General features: G+C 39.2%; 1 protein-coding gene across 1 annotated transcript in view; it reads left to right on the forward strand.

The window, feature by feature from the left end:
• Positions 1 to 2,320: 2,320 nt before the first annotated feature.
• Sucla2 (succinate-CoA ligase ADP-forming beta subunit) overlaps positions 2,321 to 16,923 on the forward strand; it is a 53,455-nt gene continuing 38,852 nt past the window's right edge. The window contains exons 1-4 of the mRNA XM_008824370.3: positions 2,321 to 2,535; positions 8,212 to 8,392; positions 14,502 to 14,601; positions 14,721 to 14,883. Of these exons, the coding sequence (XP_008822592.1) occupies positions 2,446 to 2,535; positions 8,212 to 8,392; positions 14,502 to 14,601; positions 14,721 to 14,883 (534 nt within the window). The 5' untranslated portion in view covers positions 2,321 to 2,445. The remainder of the gene's footprint in view (positions 2,536 to 8,211; positions 8,393 to 14,501; positions 14,602 to 14,720; positions 14,884 to 16,923) is intronic.

Genomic DNA, 16,923 nt, shown 5'->3' on the forward strand with positions numbered 1-16,923 from the left:
AAGGGCGTAGAGAAAGCCATCTGAGCAGTAGCTTGCATGCATGAATTCATTGTTTTCTGCTCTTGACAGTGGAAGTAATAGAACCAGCTGCTTTAAGTTCTTTCCACCTTGATTTCCCACCGTGATGTACTGTACCCTGGAATTGTGAGCCAAATAAACACTTTCTCCCCTAAGTTGTTTGCATTGGGCATATTATTTATTTTTATTTGTGTCTGTGTGTGTGCCTGAGTGTATGTATGTGCATCTTATGAGTGCAGTGCCCACTGAGGACAGAATGGAAGGGTGAATGTCTGGCCTTATTTTTTTGAGACGTGCTCTCACTGTGTAGTCCTGAATGACCTAGAACTCATTATGTAGATCAGGCTGGCCTCAAACTCACAGTGATCCTCCTGTCACTGTCTCCCAAATTCTGGGATTAAAGGTGTGCACTACCACATCCAGTTCTGGGGTTGGGGGCAGGATTTTAAACCATAGCAACAGGAAATGAGAAAATAAGACTACATATGTGTCCAATTCACCTAGAGAACTCTAGTGATTTCCTTTGGGCGTGGCCTGCTGGTGATTTTCCTGTTTTGATTTCATTTTTAAAAAATGTTTTGAGACTGGTGAGAAGGTTCAGTGGTTAAGAGCAATGGCTGCTCTTGTAGAGGCCTGGTTTCAATTTCCAGCACAACATGGCAACTAACAACTATTTGTAACTCCTGTTCCAGGGGATCCGATACCCTCTTCTGACCCCTGCAGACATTGTACAACATGGGTGCACTTACATACATATAGGCAGTGCACTTATATACATAATCAGATAAATTAGTTTTAATTAGTATATTTTATCTATAATAGTTTCATTTGGACAGTTCATATATATTTATATAATACATTTTGACCATATTCATCCCTATCTTCTTCTCTTGCCTCCTACATCTGCTGGTCACCTTCCTCTTCCCAAATAATCTCACTTCTACCTTCATGTCTTTTCTTTGATGACTAAATGAGTTTGACTGTGGTTGCATGGCCCACTTGGTTGCATTTACAGGAGCATGCCCTCTCCCATCAACTGTTAACTGCCCTAAGTCCTCAGGGAGGGGTAGGGCCTCATCAGTACCACCCCCTTCCATGACAGGATGTTGATGGTCTTAATAGTGTGTAATTACAGGTGCTGTGAGTTTAAGAGGGCCATGGTTATTTACACCCATAAGACAATAGTCCACAATACTCCACCTTCCTCCAGCTCTTACATTCTTTTTGCCTCTTCTTCTATCCTTGAGCCTTGGAGGTGAGACACATGTCCTATGTATGGTGTAATATTCTGCAGTCACATTTTTTAAAAAGACAAGGTCTCATTATGATTTCCAGGACAACCTGAACTCTTGAATTTTCTCCTGCCTCAGCTTCCTGAATATGTCATGATGTGTTTTTAAAATGAGCACATAATCAACAGGTTTCATTATATCTTCATAGTAGTTTTGGTTGAATGCCCTCCTCCTATCCCTCACTTCCCTGCCCTTCTCCTGGTTTGAACTCTTCGTTTGTACTCTTCCTTTCCCAGTATTTCCCTTTCCCCTTATGTATCATGTATGCCTATTACTATGTTTCCTCAGTTCTCCCACAAAGAGCATATTTATTTTCTTCTCACGGACCCCTTTGTAGTTTATTGGCCTCTAACCCCACTCAGTCCCACATAAATGACATGTATAAAAATTATATAGGCTCTTCCTATGAAAGGAAACACTGGATATTTGCCTTTCTGGGCCTGGGTTATTTCACTTAATATATTTTCTAGGTACAAAAGGAAGCTTCGCCTGGGATTCCAGAGTGTAGTGAGCTTTGGTAACTAGTTGGCAACCATTCTGGAGCGTCAGGAGCGCTGCTTATTATTCCATTTTTTTTCTCTGTTTATTATTTAAATATTTTATTTAGTTATTATTATTATTATTATTTAAATATTTTATTTAGTTTTTATTATTATTATTCCAAAGAGAGGCAATTTTTAACGTATTTTTCCAGAAATAATTTGAAGCAGGTTATTCCATTTTTTAACAGTATCCTAAAGACTCAAAGCACACATTGAGTCATTTATCTTGAATGAACCCCATTTTACAGACGAGGCCACTAAGTCTCGGAGAAGGTAAGGTGACAGAAGAGGCGGCCCTGCAGTTCTGTAGGAAGTGATCTTGTCCTCCAGCCACAGGTCAGATTTTGAGGCTGCGTCAAGTTCGGAAGGTCAAAGTTTGCTGGGTGGTTACAAGTTTGGCCAGCACATGCTGGACCGCCGCGCGCCTGCGCAATCCGGCAGCTGCGGGGTTAACCCGCGGCCCCGCCCCGTGGACCATCCTAGGTCCACGGACGGTCCGGGGCCCTGCTCCGAGCTCCCCTGGAGTCCCTGCGCCGCGCTCCCGCGCCTCTGCGCCTGCGCACGGTGTGCAGGGGACGGGGTCGGACTCAGAAATGGCGGCCTCCATGTTCTATAGCCGGCAGTTGGCAGCCGCGGTCCTGAGGAGTCACCGGCCGCGGACCGTGCTGCGGGCCGCCGCCAAGGTAAGCTGCCGGGCCTGTTGTGGCCTCCCGGGTCGGCAGGGCGTGGCGTGGGGACGCGGGCCCAGCTGCCCGCACTCCCCGCCGCTGACATTCCCGGGTGTCCTGCAGGGCTCGGAGGGAGCGCTGCCGGCCAGGGCTGCGGGCGGGCGGCTGTGGGCGGTTCTGCCTTCCCCAGGAGCCCAGGCCGTGCGGCCCTGGCAGCCCGCCGAGCTCCTTAGACGACGGCGGGTCACGGAGGGGACCCTGGCCTGGCGGTCCGCGGCCCTTAGTGGGCCGAGGCTTCGGGGTTCCCACCTGGTGCACTTAGGGTGACTCGTGGGAGCTGTCACGGGTGGGAAGGACTTCTGAAGACCAGCAGTGTCTGCCTGCTTATTCTCCCCAGTGTGTGACTGTCAGTACCAGTAATGAGTTTGAAGTTTCCCAGCTTACTACCTGGGGCAGTAAGAAAGTAATCCAGGGGACTTCATTTCTGGATGGACTCTAGTTAGTAGCCACTCGTTTGGTTGTTTTGTTTTTCAATATTTGTAGCGTGTCAGGAATTGTCCTAAGGTCATTGGGAGGCTTGTCATTAAGACCTGTATCATTGATGAAGATCTTGTGGCTAAGAGAAAAGTACTTTGGCCCAGGAAACAGCAGATGAGGTGAAGGCTGAGGTTTAATTCCAGAACTGTCCACTTCTGAAGCCCGTGTGCTTGAGTGCCTACAACTTAAAGAACCTAATGGATGGAACTGGAAATGTAGTTCATTCGATGGAGTGTTTGCCTAGAATGTGGCAGGCACCGGGTTCCATACCCAAGCGTTCATGAAGTAGTGGCAGGAGGATCAGAAGTTCAAGGTCATAATTTGCCATATAAGAGAACCGTCTCAGAAGAACAAAAACAAAACCAACCAAACAAAAACTCAATAAAATTTGCCTCTTTTTCCTGTGTCGATACCTAGAAATTCCAAGAACAACATTGACTTCTTTCGTCAATTCCGGAGTTTTAGGCTATGTTCTGAAGTAATTTCTCCGTGCCATATATAAATAAATAAGAAAAAAAAATTTAATCGTCCGTAAATGGTACTGTCTAGTTCTTAAAGAATGAAGGTCTGGTGAACAAACCGATTTCCATTCTGATATTATCCATTTGGAAACACCTTTGTTTCTTCATAGGGGGGTTTGTATTATGTTGTCTTTTATAAGTTTCTTTTCTTTTCCATCCCATCCATTAAGAACTCCAGAGTTTGCAAATAGTTTAATCCCTGGCTTTTATAGATGGAGACACAGAACTGCAAAGTCTTAGGAAACTGATTCAAGGTCACACATTAAATGAAGCAATTTTCTTCACTTAAAAAATGTTCCTCTGGGGACTGGAGACATGGCTCAGCTGTTAAGAGCACTGGTTGCTCTTGAAGAGGACCTGGGTTCAGTTCCCAGCACCCAAATGGTGGTTAACAACTGTCCCTAACTGTTCCAGAAGATCTGACACCCTCTTCTGACCTCTGCAGGCATTGTATGACACAGGTGCACCTACATACACGCAGGCATTACATTCACATACATAAAAAAATTCCTCTGACTGTCTTCCAGTTTTTGTTTATCTTTGTTGAAAACAGTTCAGGTTATAAGTGTATAAGATTTCACTTTGCTTTGACCAGGAGGTGGTCACTTCCTTTAGGCAGGAATGTTCTTCTTTTTCCTTTTTCAAAAAAAGTTTTCTGGGGCTAGAGAAATGGCTCAGCAGTTAAGAACACTGGCTCTTCTTTCAGAAGACCCAGGTTTGAACCCAGCACCCACATGGCAGCTAACAACTGTTTGTAACTCCAGTTCCAGGGGATCTGACAGCCTCTTCTGTCCTCCGCGGCATTGCACAACATGGATGCACTTACACATGCAGGCAATACATGCATAGACAAAATAAAAATAATAAATAAAATATAAAAAACCCCAAACAGAACATAATAATTTGTAAATACTCCTGGGGTTCAGTGATATTTTAATTCATGTATTCCTATAATAATCAGATTTGGGTAATTAGCATATTTATCACCTCAAATGTCATTTCTTTGTGATGAGCACATGTATAACCATGTCTTCCAGCTGTTTGAAAATAGTACATTATTGTTATGTTAACCACAGTCACTGCACCTTAGAACACCGGAGCTTACTCTTCCTGTCTAGTTGTGGCTTTGGCTACTGTGGACTCACAGCTCCTCCTTGGCACTAGGAATCTTTTAAATGACAATAGCCAGGAAAAATACTTAACTCGGTGAGTCCTTGTGATTATGCAGGGATTTGTATTACTAACAGAATTTAAAACTAAAGAATATACTCTAGCTCCTAAAACTCCTTTACAGTGGTGTAAAAGCTGCCAACAATACCTCCTATGTGCTAGTTCTTTGACCATAGAGCATTTGAAAGAAACCTTAGCCGTATACTTATCTTAAACTTTTCTTTTGAAAAAAAATCAAACTAAAGAAAATGTTCCAGCAGCAGTACAATGAATAATACTTGTAGTGCCTTCCCCAAACTTAACATTTTGCCACAAATGCTGTGTCTATTAAAAATTACATGCATACATTTTTCTGTAAAATCACACATGCATTTATTTTTGCTGAACTTGAGAAGAAGTTGCAGGCACCGTGGCTCGTCGCCCATAGATACTTGAGCATATATCTTTAAGAATAGAACGTTTTGGAACCAGAGGTGGTAACATGGCATGTAGTCCTTGGTGACTTGGCATGTAGTCCTAGCTACCTGGGGGACTGAGGTGGCAGAATCACTTGATTTCCTAAAGTTCTATACCAGCTTTGGCAACCTAGTGAGACCCATCTCAAAACAAAGGAAATAAATGAAATCAGAACACAACACCCCAACCCCCAAAGAATAGGATCTTCTCCCAAATAACCATAATACAATCTTTAGGAACTTTATTATTGTTTTAATGTGAATATCTAATATGCAGTTCTGATTCAGATGTCCCCAATGTGTCTTTTATAGCTGTTAGAGTTTTCTTTTAGAAACTCTTTATTTACATGCCTTTTTCCTTTTTAACTAGCACTAACTTGGCATTATTTTAGCATCCCCAACACACTAGTATATAGACATTAACAATATTTCGGTGTGTAACAATTTTTGTTAGGGTTATTCTAGGTACTTCCTTCACCTTTGTTGTTATTTTTTTTAGACATAGTTTATGTCCAATAAAATATTCAATTTAACTTGATGGTTGATTTTTATGTATATATACAAGTTTTAGCCACCATTCAGATAGATATACAGGGCTGGAGAGATGCTTTAGTGGTTAAGCAGTCTCACTGCTCATCCAGGGGACCTGAGTTTCACTCTCAGCACTACAGGCAGTTCCCAACCTGTAACTCCAGCTCCAAGGGATCCAGTGCCCCTGGCCTCCATGGGCACCCACACTTATGTGCGCGCGCGCGCGTGCACACACACACACTTAAATCTTAGAAAAAAGAGATAGTGTGCAGTGTTATTATCTCCAAAAAGCTCCCATGTCCCTTTTATCAATACCCCTTTGGAAAGTAACCACTAATTCTGACTGGTTCGGGTGATGTAAAAAGAGACCATAGGTTCTGGTGAGATGGCTTAATGGGTAAAGGCACTTGCCAAGAAGCCTAAAGGCCTGAATTCTATCCCTAGAACCCATATGGTAGAAGGAGAGAACTAACTAATGCAAGTTGGCCTCTAACCTTCACATGTACCATGGCATTATAAACCCCCTCATAAAATAAATAATAAATTTTTTTTTAAAGATCATAGAAGTATGAATTCTGGGCTTTCTTTGCTTCAATATTACATTTGTGGCTGGAAGTAGTGACACATGCCTTTAATCCTAGCACTCAGGAGGCCTAGGTAGGTGGAGCTCTGTGAATTTGAGGCCAGCCTGGTCTACATAGTGAATTTCAGACCAGCTAAGGCTATAAAGTGAAACCTTGCCTCAGACCCCTTCTCCCCCCGCAAAAAAACCCAAACAGACCATTACATTTGTGAATTTAATTCACTGGTGAGTGAACAATAGTTTCCCCACCTTGTAATACCATCCTGTTATGTGAATATATAATTTATTCATTCTCCTGTTGATGTGCATGGGGCCATTTACATTTTTTCAGTAATTATTAAGCCTGATATAAACATATATGTCTTGGGGTAGACATAGGACTCATTTCTGTTGATATATATCCAGGAATAGGTCAGGAGATAGGCTTTTAGAACAGTGGGAAGTTGCTGGCTTTTAATATTGGAATGACACTAAATCAAGATACTGAGTTATCCAGTTAGCTAGGCATTAATTTATTATGAGAGTCTGTGTGTATTTATGTGTATATGGGCTAAGAGTACAAATTTGTGTGGTTGGTTCTCTCCTTCCACCTTTACATGGGTTCTGGGGTGCGATCTCAGGTCATTAGGCTTGTGCAGCAAACACCCTTAGCATCTCAGTCATCTTGTGGACCCTTTTAGGCATAATTTTGATTAAGTTGTACTCAGAAATGTTTTAGTTTTCTCTTTGTATGAACACTCTTTTTCATTTTCCCTTTACGCTTTCTAATTGCCATCTCTGGCAAATGTTTCTTTACCGTATGTCCTCCTCTACAAATACACACTAGAATTAAACCTTAGAGGATAAGGTTATTTTGTTTGGCTTATTTCTCTATTTCTAGTGTGCCATGTTTAATAACTAGTTGATAGAATGAATGAACATTCTACATAGATTGAAAAGGGGAGGAGTTTGTAGTTGCTGTGTTTTCTGAAGGATAAGTCTGCTGTATTAGGCTTGTAAAAGATGTGCCAGTTAAGGGAATCATTTAGAATGGATGAACCAGAGATGATATTACAGGATGATATGCTGAGATGATAGACTATGAGGTGGAAAGTTGTATGGAAGAAGTTTATGGAAAACTGATAAGGAAAAATGCCTATGGAAGAGTGAAGGTGGGGGAACTAAAGTAGAGGAAATACTGTGCTGAGTTGCACAGAAGCCTGGCATCCCTGTGGGAGATTTGGAACTAGGATGGCTCTTTTGAATAGTCCTAAAGTGTCAAGCGTCAGGTCTTTATATCCATTCTCCTACTCCTATTGATGCCACTGAGTGTGAGCTGCCAGTAGGAAGAAAGTATGGCTTTGGGCAAGGAGATCAAATATGAGAGGACTGGAATGAGAGCTGTCCCAGACAGTGCACTGCGGTGGTGTCCACTACCGATGAAGCTGGGATTTTGTCTTGAGTATAAGGAAGGTGTATGGGTACCAGTCATTCAGCCATCAGATATCTAATGCCAGGGGTTTGTTAGATGCTAGAAGAGGGTGGAGAGAAGGAAACTGGGAAGGAGTTTCAGTTTGGTGGAGAAGATGAGATTGACCTTAGGGTTTCTGAATTTATCTTTCAGATAGAAGTTCCCTGTAGGTCAATGGAGATATGGTAATAAAGCCCAAATGTAAGATAGAACTAGAGATGGCAGGGAAAGTGTAATATTTGATATTTAGCTGGTAGATGAGCTTTTAGTTTTATGTTGCAATTCAGAACTCTGAATTCTGCATTCTGATGATTTAATGTAACAATTTCTTTGTAGTTAGGAAGAACCAAGTGCTTATATAAACAAAATATTTTGAGGAGGTGTTTTTTACAAGAACAACTGCCAAATCACTGTCATATGTAAATATATCTTCAATTTTTCTAGGTTCTTGGAAATTCTGGATTGTTTAATAAGTATGGACTCCAAATGCAACAGCAACAGCAAAGGAATCTCTCACTACATGAATACATGAGTATGAAATTGTTGGAAGAAGCTGGTGTTTCTGTTCCCAAAGGATTTGTGGCAAAGTCATCAGATGAAGCTTATGCAATTGCCAAAAAATTAGGTACTCTAAGAAAAACTTGGTCACCTTGACATGGAAACTTTGATATGAACTTTACTTTTGACTTGATGACAACTTTTGGCACTTATTTGTTTATTGGTTGGTTGTTTTTTGAGGTACGGTCTCATGTAGCCAAGGACAAGTTTGAACTCCTGATCCTTCTGCCTTTACTTCCCAGTGTAAGAACTATAGACATGCCACCACATCTTACCTGACTTTTATTTAAAAAAAAAAAAAAAATTGGGACTGGAGAGATGGTTCAGCAATTAAGAGCACTGGCTGCTCTTGTGGGGGACCTGGGTTCAGCTCCCAGCATGTGTATGTCAGCTAACAACTGTCTGTATCCAACACCCTCTTCTGGCCTCCACAGGCATTGCACACATGCGGTTCCACTTATATACATGTGTACAAACCACTCATACACATAAAACAAAAATAAAATGTAAAAATAAATGACTTAGAAGGTCAAACTCTATGGCTGTTGAAGTTTTTGCAGTTATTATGAGATGATTTCGAACTTCTGGAGTGTACTAACACTACAGACGTAGGAATCACTTGCTGGTACTAGGAAGCTAAAATTCTGTTTTTAGTTGGATCATAGTTATGGGGAAAGAGATTCTGTTAACTTGGCTGTAGCCTAAAGATGGTGGCTGTGATGGTTTTTTTCAGGGTAATGGTGAAGGAAAACCTTAGCTGTTTAGGTGTAACTGAAGAGAGATCTAGTACTTCTTTCTTTCACTGTGGAAAGTCTGAATGTTGCCAGATTTCTCTCTAGGTCTTTTGCGCTATCAGGCAAACCATATAACATATCTTTATGTGCATTTATTATTATCGTGGGGGAGGGAGAGAGGAGTAACTTACAAAGGAGTGAGCACCCAGTGCCTAGCCCTGCACCCGCTCAGCTCCAGTGGCACCTCTGGCTGCACTGCTCAGAGCCTGCCATACCAGACTGCTCTCGCACCACACCCACGATCACCTCTAGCATTTGCTCGTGCCTCAGGGGCCAGCAATCTCGCCCCAGGTCCATAAGTGTCAGCCCATTCTGTCCTTGCCTGGCTGCTGCGCATTCCCCACTCCCACTACTCATTAGTTACTCATTACTTGTGGGTCCCCGCTCCTGTCCCAAGATAGTGCCACAAACCCCTCCTTCCGCAGCTCACTCTGCCCAGTCCATTCTCTGCAGCAGGCCTCTCCCCTTGGAGGAACTAGAACACCTGGGAACACACTGGAAGTACTGGGGATAAACAAGAAGCTGAGCTCTAGAATGTAAGCTCCAGGAGACCAGGGCTTGCCTGGTTTGTTCACTGATATGCCCCTAAGTTGAGGAGGGTGCTTGATGCTTAGGTGACAAATAGATATTAGTATCTATTAAGTGAAATCAGTAGTTGCTCATATTTGTTATTACATTCTCTTATTGACAGAATCCTTAATAACTTTTGTTAATTTTAAGTTGTATCATGTTTTAGAAAACGGCTTGATTTTACTAAATAAGTTTAAATTTTTTAAAGATTTAGTATGGAAATAGTGAAATGATGCATTTTCTGCATAATAGTGTTTAAATCCTACCAGTTTATGTAGATAAGCATAGTCATCCTGCATGTATTTTGATTAATATGACTTTAAATGTGCTTTGGTGGAAGCCTTTTATTTTTATTATCTTTTCACAAAAAAATACAGAACATTTAAATGTTTAAAATTAAAATTTTTATCTTGGTTTGTACTTGTTTCAAAAATGGATTTTTCTTTTAAAAATTTTCTTTTTAAAATGAGAATATTACTGTATAAACTGTTTTGAATGAGATGACCATTATTTTCTTGGCTTGGAAGTGTGACTTTTCATTTATAACTTTTATTATTATAATCAGAATTTTTTTCAGATTATTTAGCAAAAATTTGAATTTGTATGTGGTTACTTTCAGTAAGTAGGTCCTGATTTATATATTAATGAAGTCAGTTAAACTTTTTCACCTATTTCTAAATTCTTATAATTAATTTTTTTAAAAAAACTAATTTTATGGATTTTTTTTCTACTTAAATTTTATTTATTTATTTTTTAACTTTAATTTTATGTGTATGAGTGTATTGCCTGTGTGTATGTGAGTGCACCCATGTCATGCAATGCTGCGGAGGTCAGAAGAGGGCTTAACTGGAGTTAAGGATGGTTCGTAGCTGCCATGTGGGTGCTAGGAATCGAACCCTGGTCCTCTGCAAAAATTTTATTTTTTTTCTAAAAAAAATTATTGAAAAACTTAAAAAAAATGAGATGATTATTCTAATTCTTTCGTATTCCTGGCAACTTCTGTAAAGAGCAGGTTTTTAAAGTTTTTTTTTTTATTATTTATGTGAATGTATGTGTGCTTGTGTGAGTTTGCATGCACCAAGTGCATGCAGGTACCCACGGAGATAGAAGAGGGTGTTGGAGCCCCTGGAACTGAAGTTACAGGTGACTGTGAGTCCCCATGTGGGTTTGGGAACTGAACCCAGGTCCTCTGAAAGATCAGCCAGAGCTCTTAACCACTGAGCCATCTCTCCAGCCCTAGGAGCTCTCATTTTGAGGCCCTTGGAACAGAGACTATCTTATTCATTAAGAAAGTATGTTCTTGTCACAAAATATTGACAGTTAGAGTGTCAGATCTGTAATAGAGGTTAGGAGTACAAGCTCTGAGAGGAAAGGATAGGTTTCTCTTGTCACTGGTCTGTCTACATCTCCTACATGGTGTCTGGCCTGTAGATGAATCTGTTGAATGAATTAATGGAGTTGAATAAAATATTTCAATCAGTTGTCTTTATATTTACCTTCTAACTCTTTTCCCCTTCTCTATATGTTTAGATATAAATGACTATTTCTAAAGTACTGGAAAAATCAGGTAACCAGGATGAGATAAATAATGGCTTCTCTTTTTCTTTGAACCTTACCTCTCTAATGGTCCCTGAGGATGTCTGTTGATTTCTCATTAAGAAAATTGTTGGTTTTTGAGTTAATATTTAAATTATCTCTAATCTTTACCTATTATTTGTTTTAACACATTTGTGAATGGTAGATCCTGTGACATAATGAAAAATATTGGTCTTGTCTAAATAAGGCACTCCTAAGCTCCAATTGCAGGACTGTGGACCTGGTATTTTCAGATCTGAGTTTTTTCAAGGGCAGTGGGAAAAAAAATCTAGAATTGCAAGGTTCTGTTCATTTTTAACACGTTCCTTCTTTCAACGTTCAGCAGAATATATCTTGGGAACTCTTACAGCAGCTTTTAAACATCAGTGAATACAATAAAGAATCTGCCACCCCTGAATCTACATTCTAGTGGGGAAACAAAGCAACAAATGATATATGTGAGAAAATTGTGTATTATCTGAGCAGCTGTTGATTCTTTTGTGAGAAAGAGTGAATCTGAGAAGGGAAATGGGTTGGAGGTGGGCAGATTGCAGTATTAACTAGATTGATCAGGGTAAGTAAGCTTAAGGGACAATGTGAGATTTAGAGAGAAACTTGACAGGACAGCTAGTTGGAGAGTACTTCATTCAGGTGCAGTAGAGTCCTGATGGCAAGAGGAGACTAGTACAGCTGGAGTGCAGTGAGCAGGGAGGTCCTAGAGCTAAAAGGGCATCATGTGGGCCATGTAAGTACTATGGCTTTTACTGGCTGGAATGAGTATTCAGAGTGGTTATTAAGTATTAAGTAGAATATCATTTGCTCAGTGGCTCCTGCTTTAAAATATTACATGGGGGATTGATGTCATCCAGGTGAGAGCTAATGATGGCTGGGACAGATACCCGACTGGAGGTGATGAGAAGTGGCCAAGAATCTGCATAAAGCTTTTAGGTATAACTAGTATGATTTCCTAATGAATGGCTGTGGGGTATGAGTTTTTTTTTGTTGTTGTTTGTTTGTTTGTTTGTGTTAAATAATTGTGACTAGCTCATAAGATCATCTTCTGATTTAAGTAGTAAACATTTCCAAAATAGGTTAATTTACATAGTTTTCTAAGTATTCTTTTATACTTATGGTATGCACTGTAGCTTATTCTTATTTCATCGCAAGTAGCATCTCTTATCTCGATTGATTGGTTTTTTTCTGGAAATTGGTTCTTCCTGGAAATGACTTTTTCTCATTGTAGAGTATGGCTCTCAGCTTGTTCAAATACTTGTTTATAGAGCAGTGGTTATACCCCTGAGACTTTGTGCTTGAGATACAGCAAATAGCCTAAGGCCCTATATTTCCCATAATATAGTAAATGGGGCTCTACTGCCAGTGTGTGCAAAATGCTACAGAGGCAAAATGAAGAGGATTAGAAATTGTGCATGTCTGTGAGACAGAGAATGCCTTTCTAAGAGGTATTACCTTGAAAGTGAACAGTGACTAGAATCTAGAGTAACTAACCAGTTTGCTAGTTTTTTTTTTTTTTTTTGATGTGTGTGTGTGTACGTTGTACATGTGTACGGTCTCTTGTGTTCATGCACATTAGGTCAGAAGTTGACACTGAGTGTCTTCCTTTATTGTTCTCCACCTTATTTATTTATTTATTTATTTATTTATTTATTTATTTTGGTCTTTTTGATTAATTTAAAAAAAAATTTTAAAGAAGATTTATTTCTTACATGTATGAGTATGTTTCCTGCATGGCTGTAAGTGTAGCATGTGTGTACAGTACCCAAGGAGGCCAGAAGAAGTTGTCAGATCTCCTAGAATTGGAATTACAAATGGTTGTTAGCTACCAAGTGGGTGCCGAGAACCAAACCTGGGGCCTCTGCAAGAGCAGAAAGTGCCCTTAACTGCTGAGCCATCTTTTCAGCCCCATCCACCTTATTATTTTTTTAACATTCTATTTAGGAGCTAGAGAGATGGCTCAACATGCAAGAGTACTTACTGCTCATCTAGAGGACCTGGGTTCAGTTCTCAGCACCCACATTGTGGTTAGCATCCATTCTTAATCCATTCCCAGGAGGTCTCATGCTCTCTTCTAATGTTTGAGGGCACCAGGCACACGTGGTGCACTTATATAGGTGCAGGCAAACTACTCATACACATGAAGTAAATATAAATCTTAAAAAAATTATTGTTGTTATGTGTATGTAGTGTGTATGAGAGTGTGGGCATGCTCATGCCATGCTATGTGTATGTAGATAAGAAGACAACTTTTAGAAGTCAGCTCTCCTGCTATTGGACCTGGAGACTGAACACAGGTCCTTAGGCTTGTACAGCAAACAATTTTACCTGCTGAGACATCTCGCCAGCCCTCCACCTTATTTTTTTGAGACAGGGTCTCTTACTGAACACTCAGCTAGGCTGAGGGTCAACAAACCTCAGTGTTCTACATTGTCTCTGCCCTCCTTAGCACTGGAGTTTCAGGCATGCAACTGTGCCTGGGGTACTGGGGATCTGAACTCAGGCCCTCATGCTTATACAGCCATCACTTTACCCACTGAGCTGTCTCCTCAGCCCCAAGTTTGCTAGTTTTATACAGTAAATTAGAAAGGGTAGGAAAAGGAATAGTGTTTATTCTACTTGTTAAGGAATACAAATTATACTATTTATAAACTATATGACTGACTTAAAAGCATAGTATCCTGGGAATTTTTAGTATACCTGTCTTACTCCTAATAAGCCCTCATAACATTACTGCTCAGTAGTGTATGGTAACAGGACTTTGTGTTAGTGGGAGAGTATAAATCAGTGTCAGTACAGGTACTGGTAGTATCCCAAGTCATAGCATATTCCTGCTCAAAGTAGCAGTTATGACTCATTCACAAGTTTGTTTACCTGTGAGACTAGAGAGACCAGGAGGTGTTAAGGAAACATTTAAATGTCATTTCTGTACTTTAGTACCTTCTAGAGCATTTGATGTTTTAAATGTCAAAGAATAGTTAAAATATTTTCACTAAACAGTACTTTCAGAAATGATTGGATATGTCTGATCTTTTTAAGGCATAGGTCTTTTAAATGGTGAATGTTCTGTCTTTTGAATCTAGAAAAATTTATGCATGGAATGCTCATCTTTTTACATTGTGGATATATGGAACTTTAATGACATATATTAGTGTATATGTTAAATAAAATACAGTCTTGCATATGGTTCCCTGCTTCCTATATAGTAAAAAGTTTTTCTTATAGGTTCAAAGGATGTTGTGATAAAAGCTCAGGTTTTGGCTGGTGGTAGAGGAAAAGGAACATTTTCAAGTGGCCTCAAAGGTGGAGTGAAGATCGTGTTCTCGTAAGTCAGAGCTTTTAAAGAAGATTCATTCAAGATTATCACATTTTGGAACTATGCATACTGAAATTTAACTGAGACTTTAGCTATGATGTTGATTTGAAGTGTTTTTCTTATTGTAGTCCAGAAGAAGCAAAAGCTGTTTCTGCACAGATGATTGGGAAAAAATTGATTACCAAGCAAACGGGAGCAAAGGGCAGAATATGCAATCAAGTTTTGATCTGTGAGCGAAAATATCCCAGGAGAGAATACTACTTTGCGATAACAATGGAGAGGTCATTTCAAGTGAGTAATTATAGACATGGCACATTAGGATTTTTTTTTATAACATTCAGTTTAAAAGTTGAATGATATTTATATGAGAAGGAATAAAAAACATGACACATGATCCACACAGAGAGTTTGTCATTTTTGAAAAACAGTATGGATACTGGACAGGCTTGTGCTTTTAATCCCAGCCCTTGGGAGGCAGAGGCAGGTGGATCTCTGTGAGATCGAGGCCAGCCTGATTCACATCAAATTCCAGGCCAGTCATGACTAGGGAGACCCTGTCAAAAAACAATCAACAAAAACCAAAAACTAAACAAAAAAAGAAAGCCAATATGGTAACTGTTATAAAATTTGACAAATAGTGTAATTTTTAAAAAGCTATGGAAAAACCCTCCTGCAATAAATTTCATGGTATTTTCAAGTTGTTAATTCACTACAAATAGCATAAATCCCTGGGTCATCTTTGGATTCATAGAATGAGAAAGTTATTTTCTTGTGTAATAAAATATTCTCACCAAAGAGAAATTCTCCGTATAAACTAAGAACATGTATATTCATGGCTTCATTTTTTTCTTTTTATACTTCTTGGTACTTACTTTTTGTTATGTTTTGTTTTGCCAAGTGATTTTGTTTTTTTGTAAGTTGAAGGTGACTAAGTAGTAAACTATGTCGTTTAAAGGAGCAACAGCCCTGTTTTGGAGACAGGGTCTCTCTGTGGTCCTAGCTGGCCTAGAACTCACTATGTAGACCAGGCTGGCCTTGAACTCACAGAGATCCAAATGCTGGGATTAAAGGCATGCACCACTACACCCAGCCCTGTTTTTCTCTTTACAGAACTAAAATTCTATCATTGCAAATGTGAATCAGGTTCAGTGTGATTCCTTTCATAGGTATGATACATGGAGGGGTATTTTACACCATCACTACCTATTTTTGAGTTCCTTAACTCTTAGAGACAGAATCAGCATGTTAACTTGCTTGTTTGAAGCAAACTGTAGCATGTTGGGAGACTCCAGTAAGGATTTCATATGGAAAATTATTATTGTGTGCAATTTAGAATAATAACTTTTTTATATAGAACAACTTTAAAAAAAAAACAGTATTTTTTCTTCATTTCTTTTTCTATTTTTTGATCATTTCAAGACAGGATTTCCCTGTAGCCCCAGCTGGTTGAACTCTCTTATGTAGACTAGGCTGGCCTTGAACTCACAGAGATACGTCTGTCTCTGCCTCCCGAGTGCTAGGACTTCATGACAGTATTTTTTTTTCTCATTATTTATTTAATAACCACATAATTAAAAGAAGCATTTCATTACAACAGCATTGACATATTCAATAACAATTTCTAGAGCTAAGATGCATCTCTTTTGAAATTGGCTGTAAATTTTTAGGTTTACAGTTGAATTAATACAGTTATACAATATTGTACTCAGCATAAACCCTATAAGACATAAAATTAAATGAGGTTTTAACCTTTAAAAAAGATCTCCATTTCATTATTAAAATACACAGTTTCATACAGAAAAATTCATTTTTTGATGCAATTGACAGTAAGATGTTTGCACATGCGTTTCTAATCTCTATATATCTGATTATTACTAGTCACAGTCTTACTTTCTGAGCTTCTTGGAATCTGAGCATGGATATAAAGTCATCAGGTAGATTTCAGTGGTAATGTTTTTCACATCTACTAATTATTAAGGAGCAAATTTTTATGCTTTGAAGAATTATTATTATTTTTTTATTTATTTTTTTACACCCATTCCCCAGATAGCACCCTCCCATAGCCTCCCTCCCCCCACTAGAGCCCTTATACTCTGATATCCCTGCTATTATACAATATTGAACTCAGTATAAACCCTGTGAGATATAAAATTGAATGAGTTTTTACCCTTTAAAGAGGATCTCCATTTTAAAATATAAATATATTGTTTCCTACATTTCTTTAATGTTACTTTTTATTTTTTTTAGAAGAAGCATATCATTACAACTTTAATATGCTCAATAACAGTTATTTCCAGAGCTAAGATGCATCTCTTTCAAAACTGGCCGTAA

The sequence above is a fragment of the Nannospalax galili genome, unplaced genomic scaffold, assembly GCF_000622305.1.
Source record: "Nannospalax galili isolate Female #2095 unplaced genomic scaffold, S.galili_v1.0 scaffold388, whole genome shotgun sequence".
NCBI lineage: Eukaryota > Metazoa > Chordata > Mammalia > Rodentia > Spalacidae > Nannospalax > Nannospalax galili.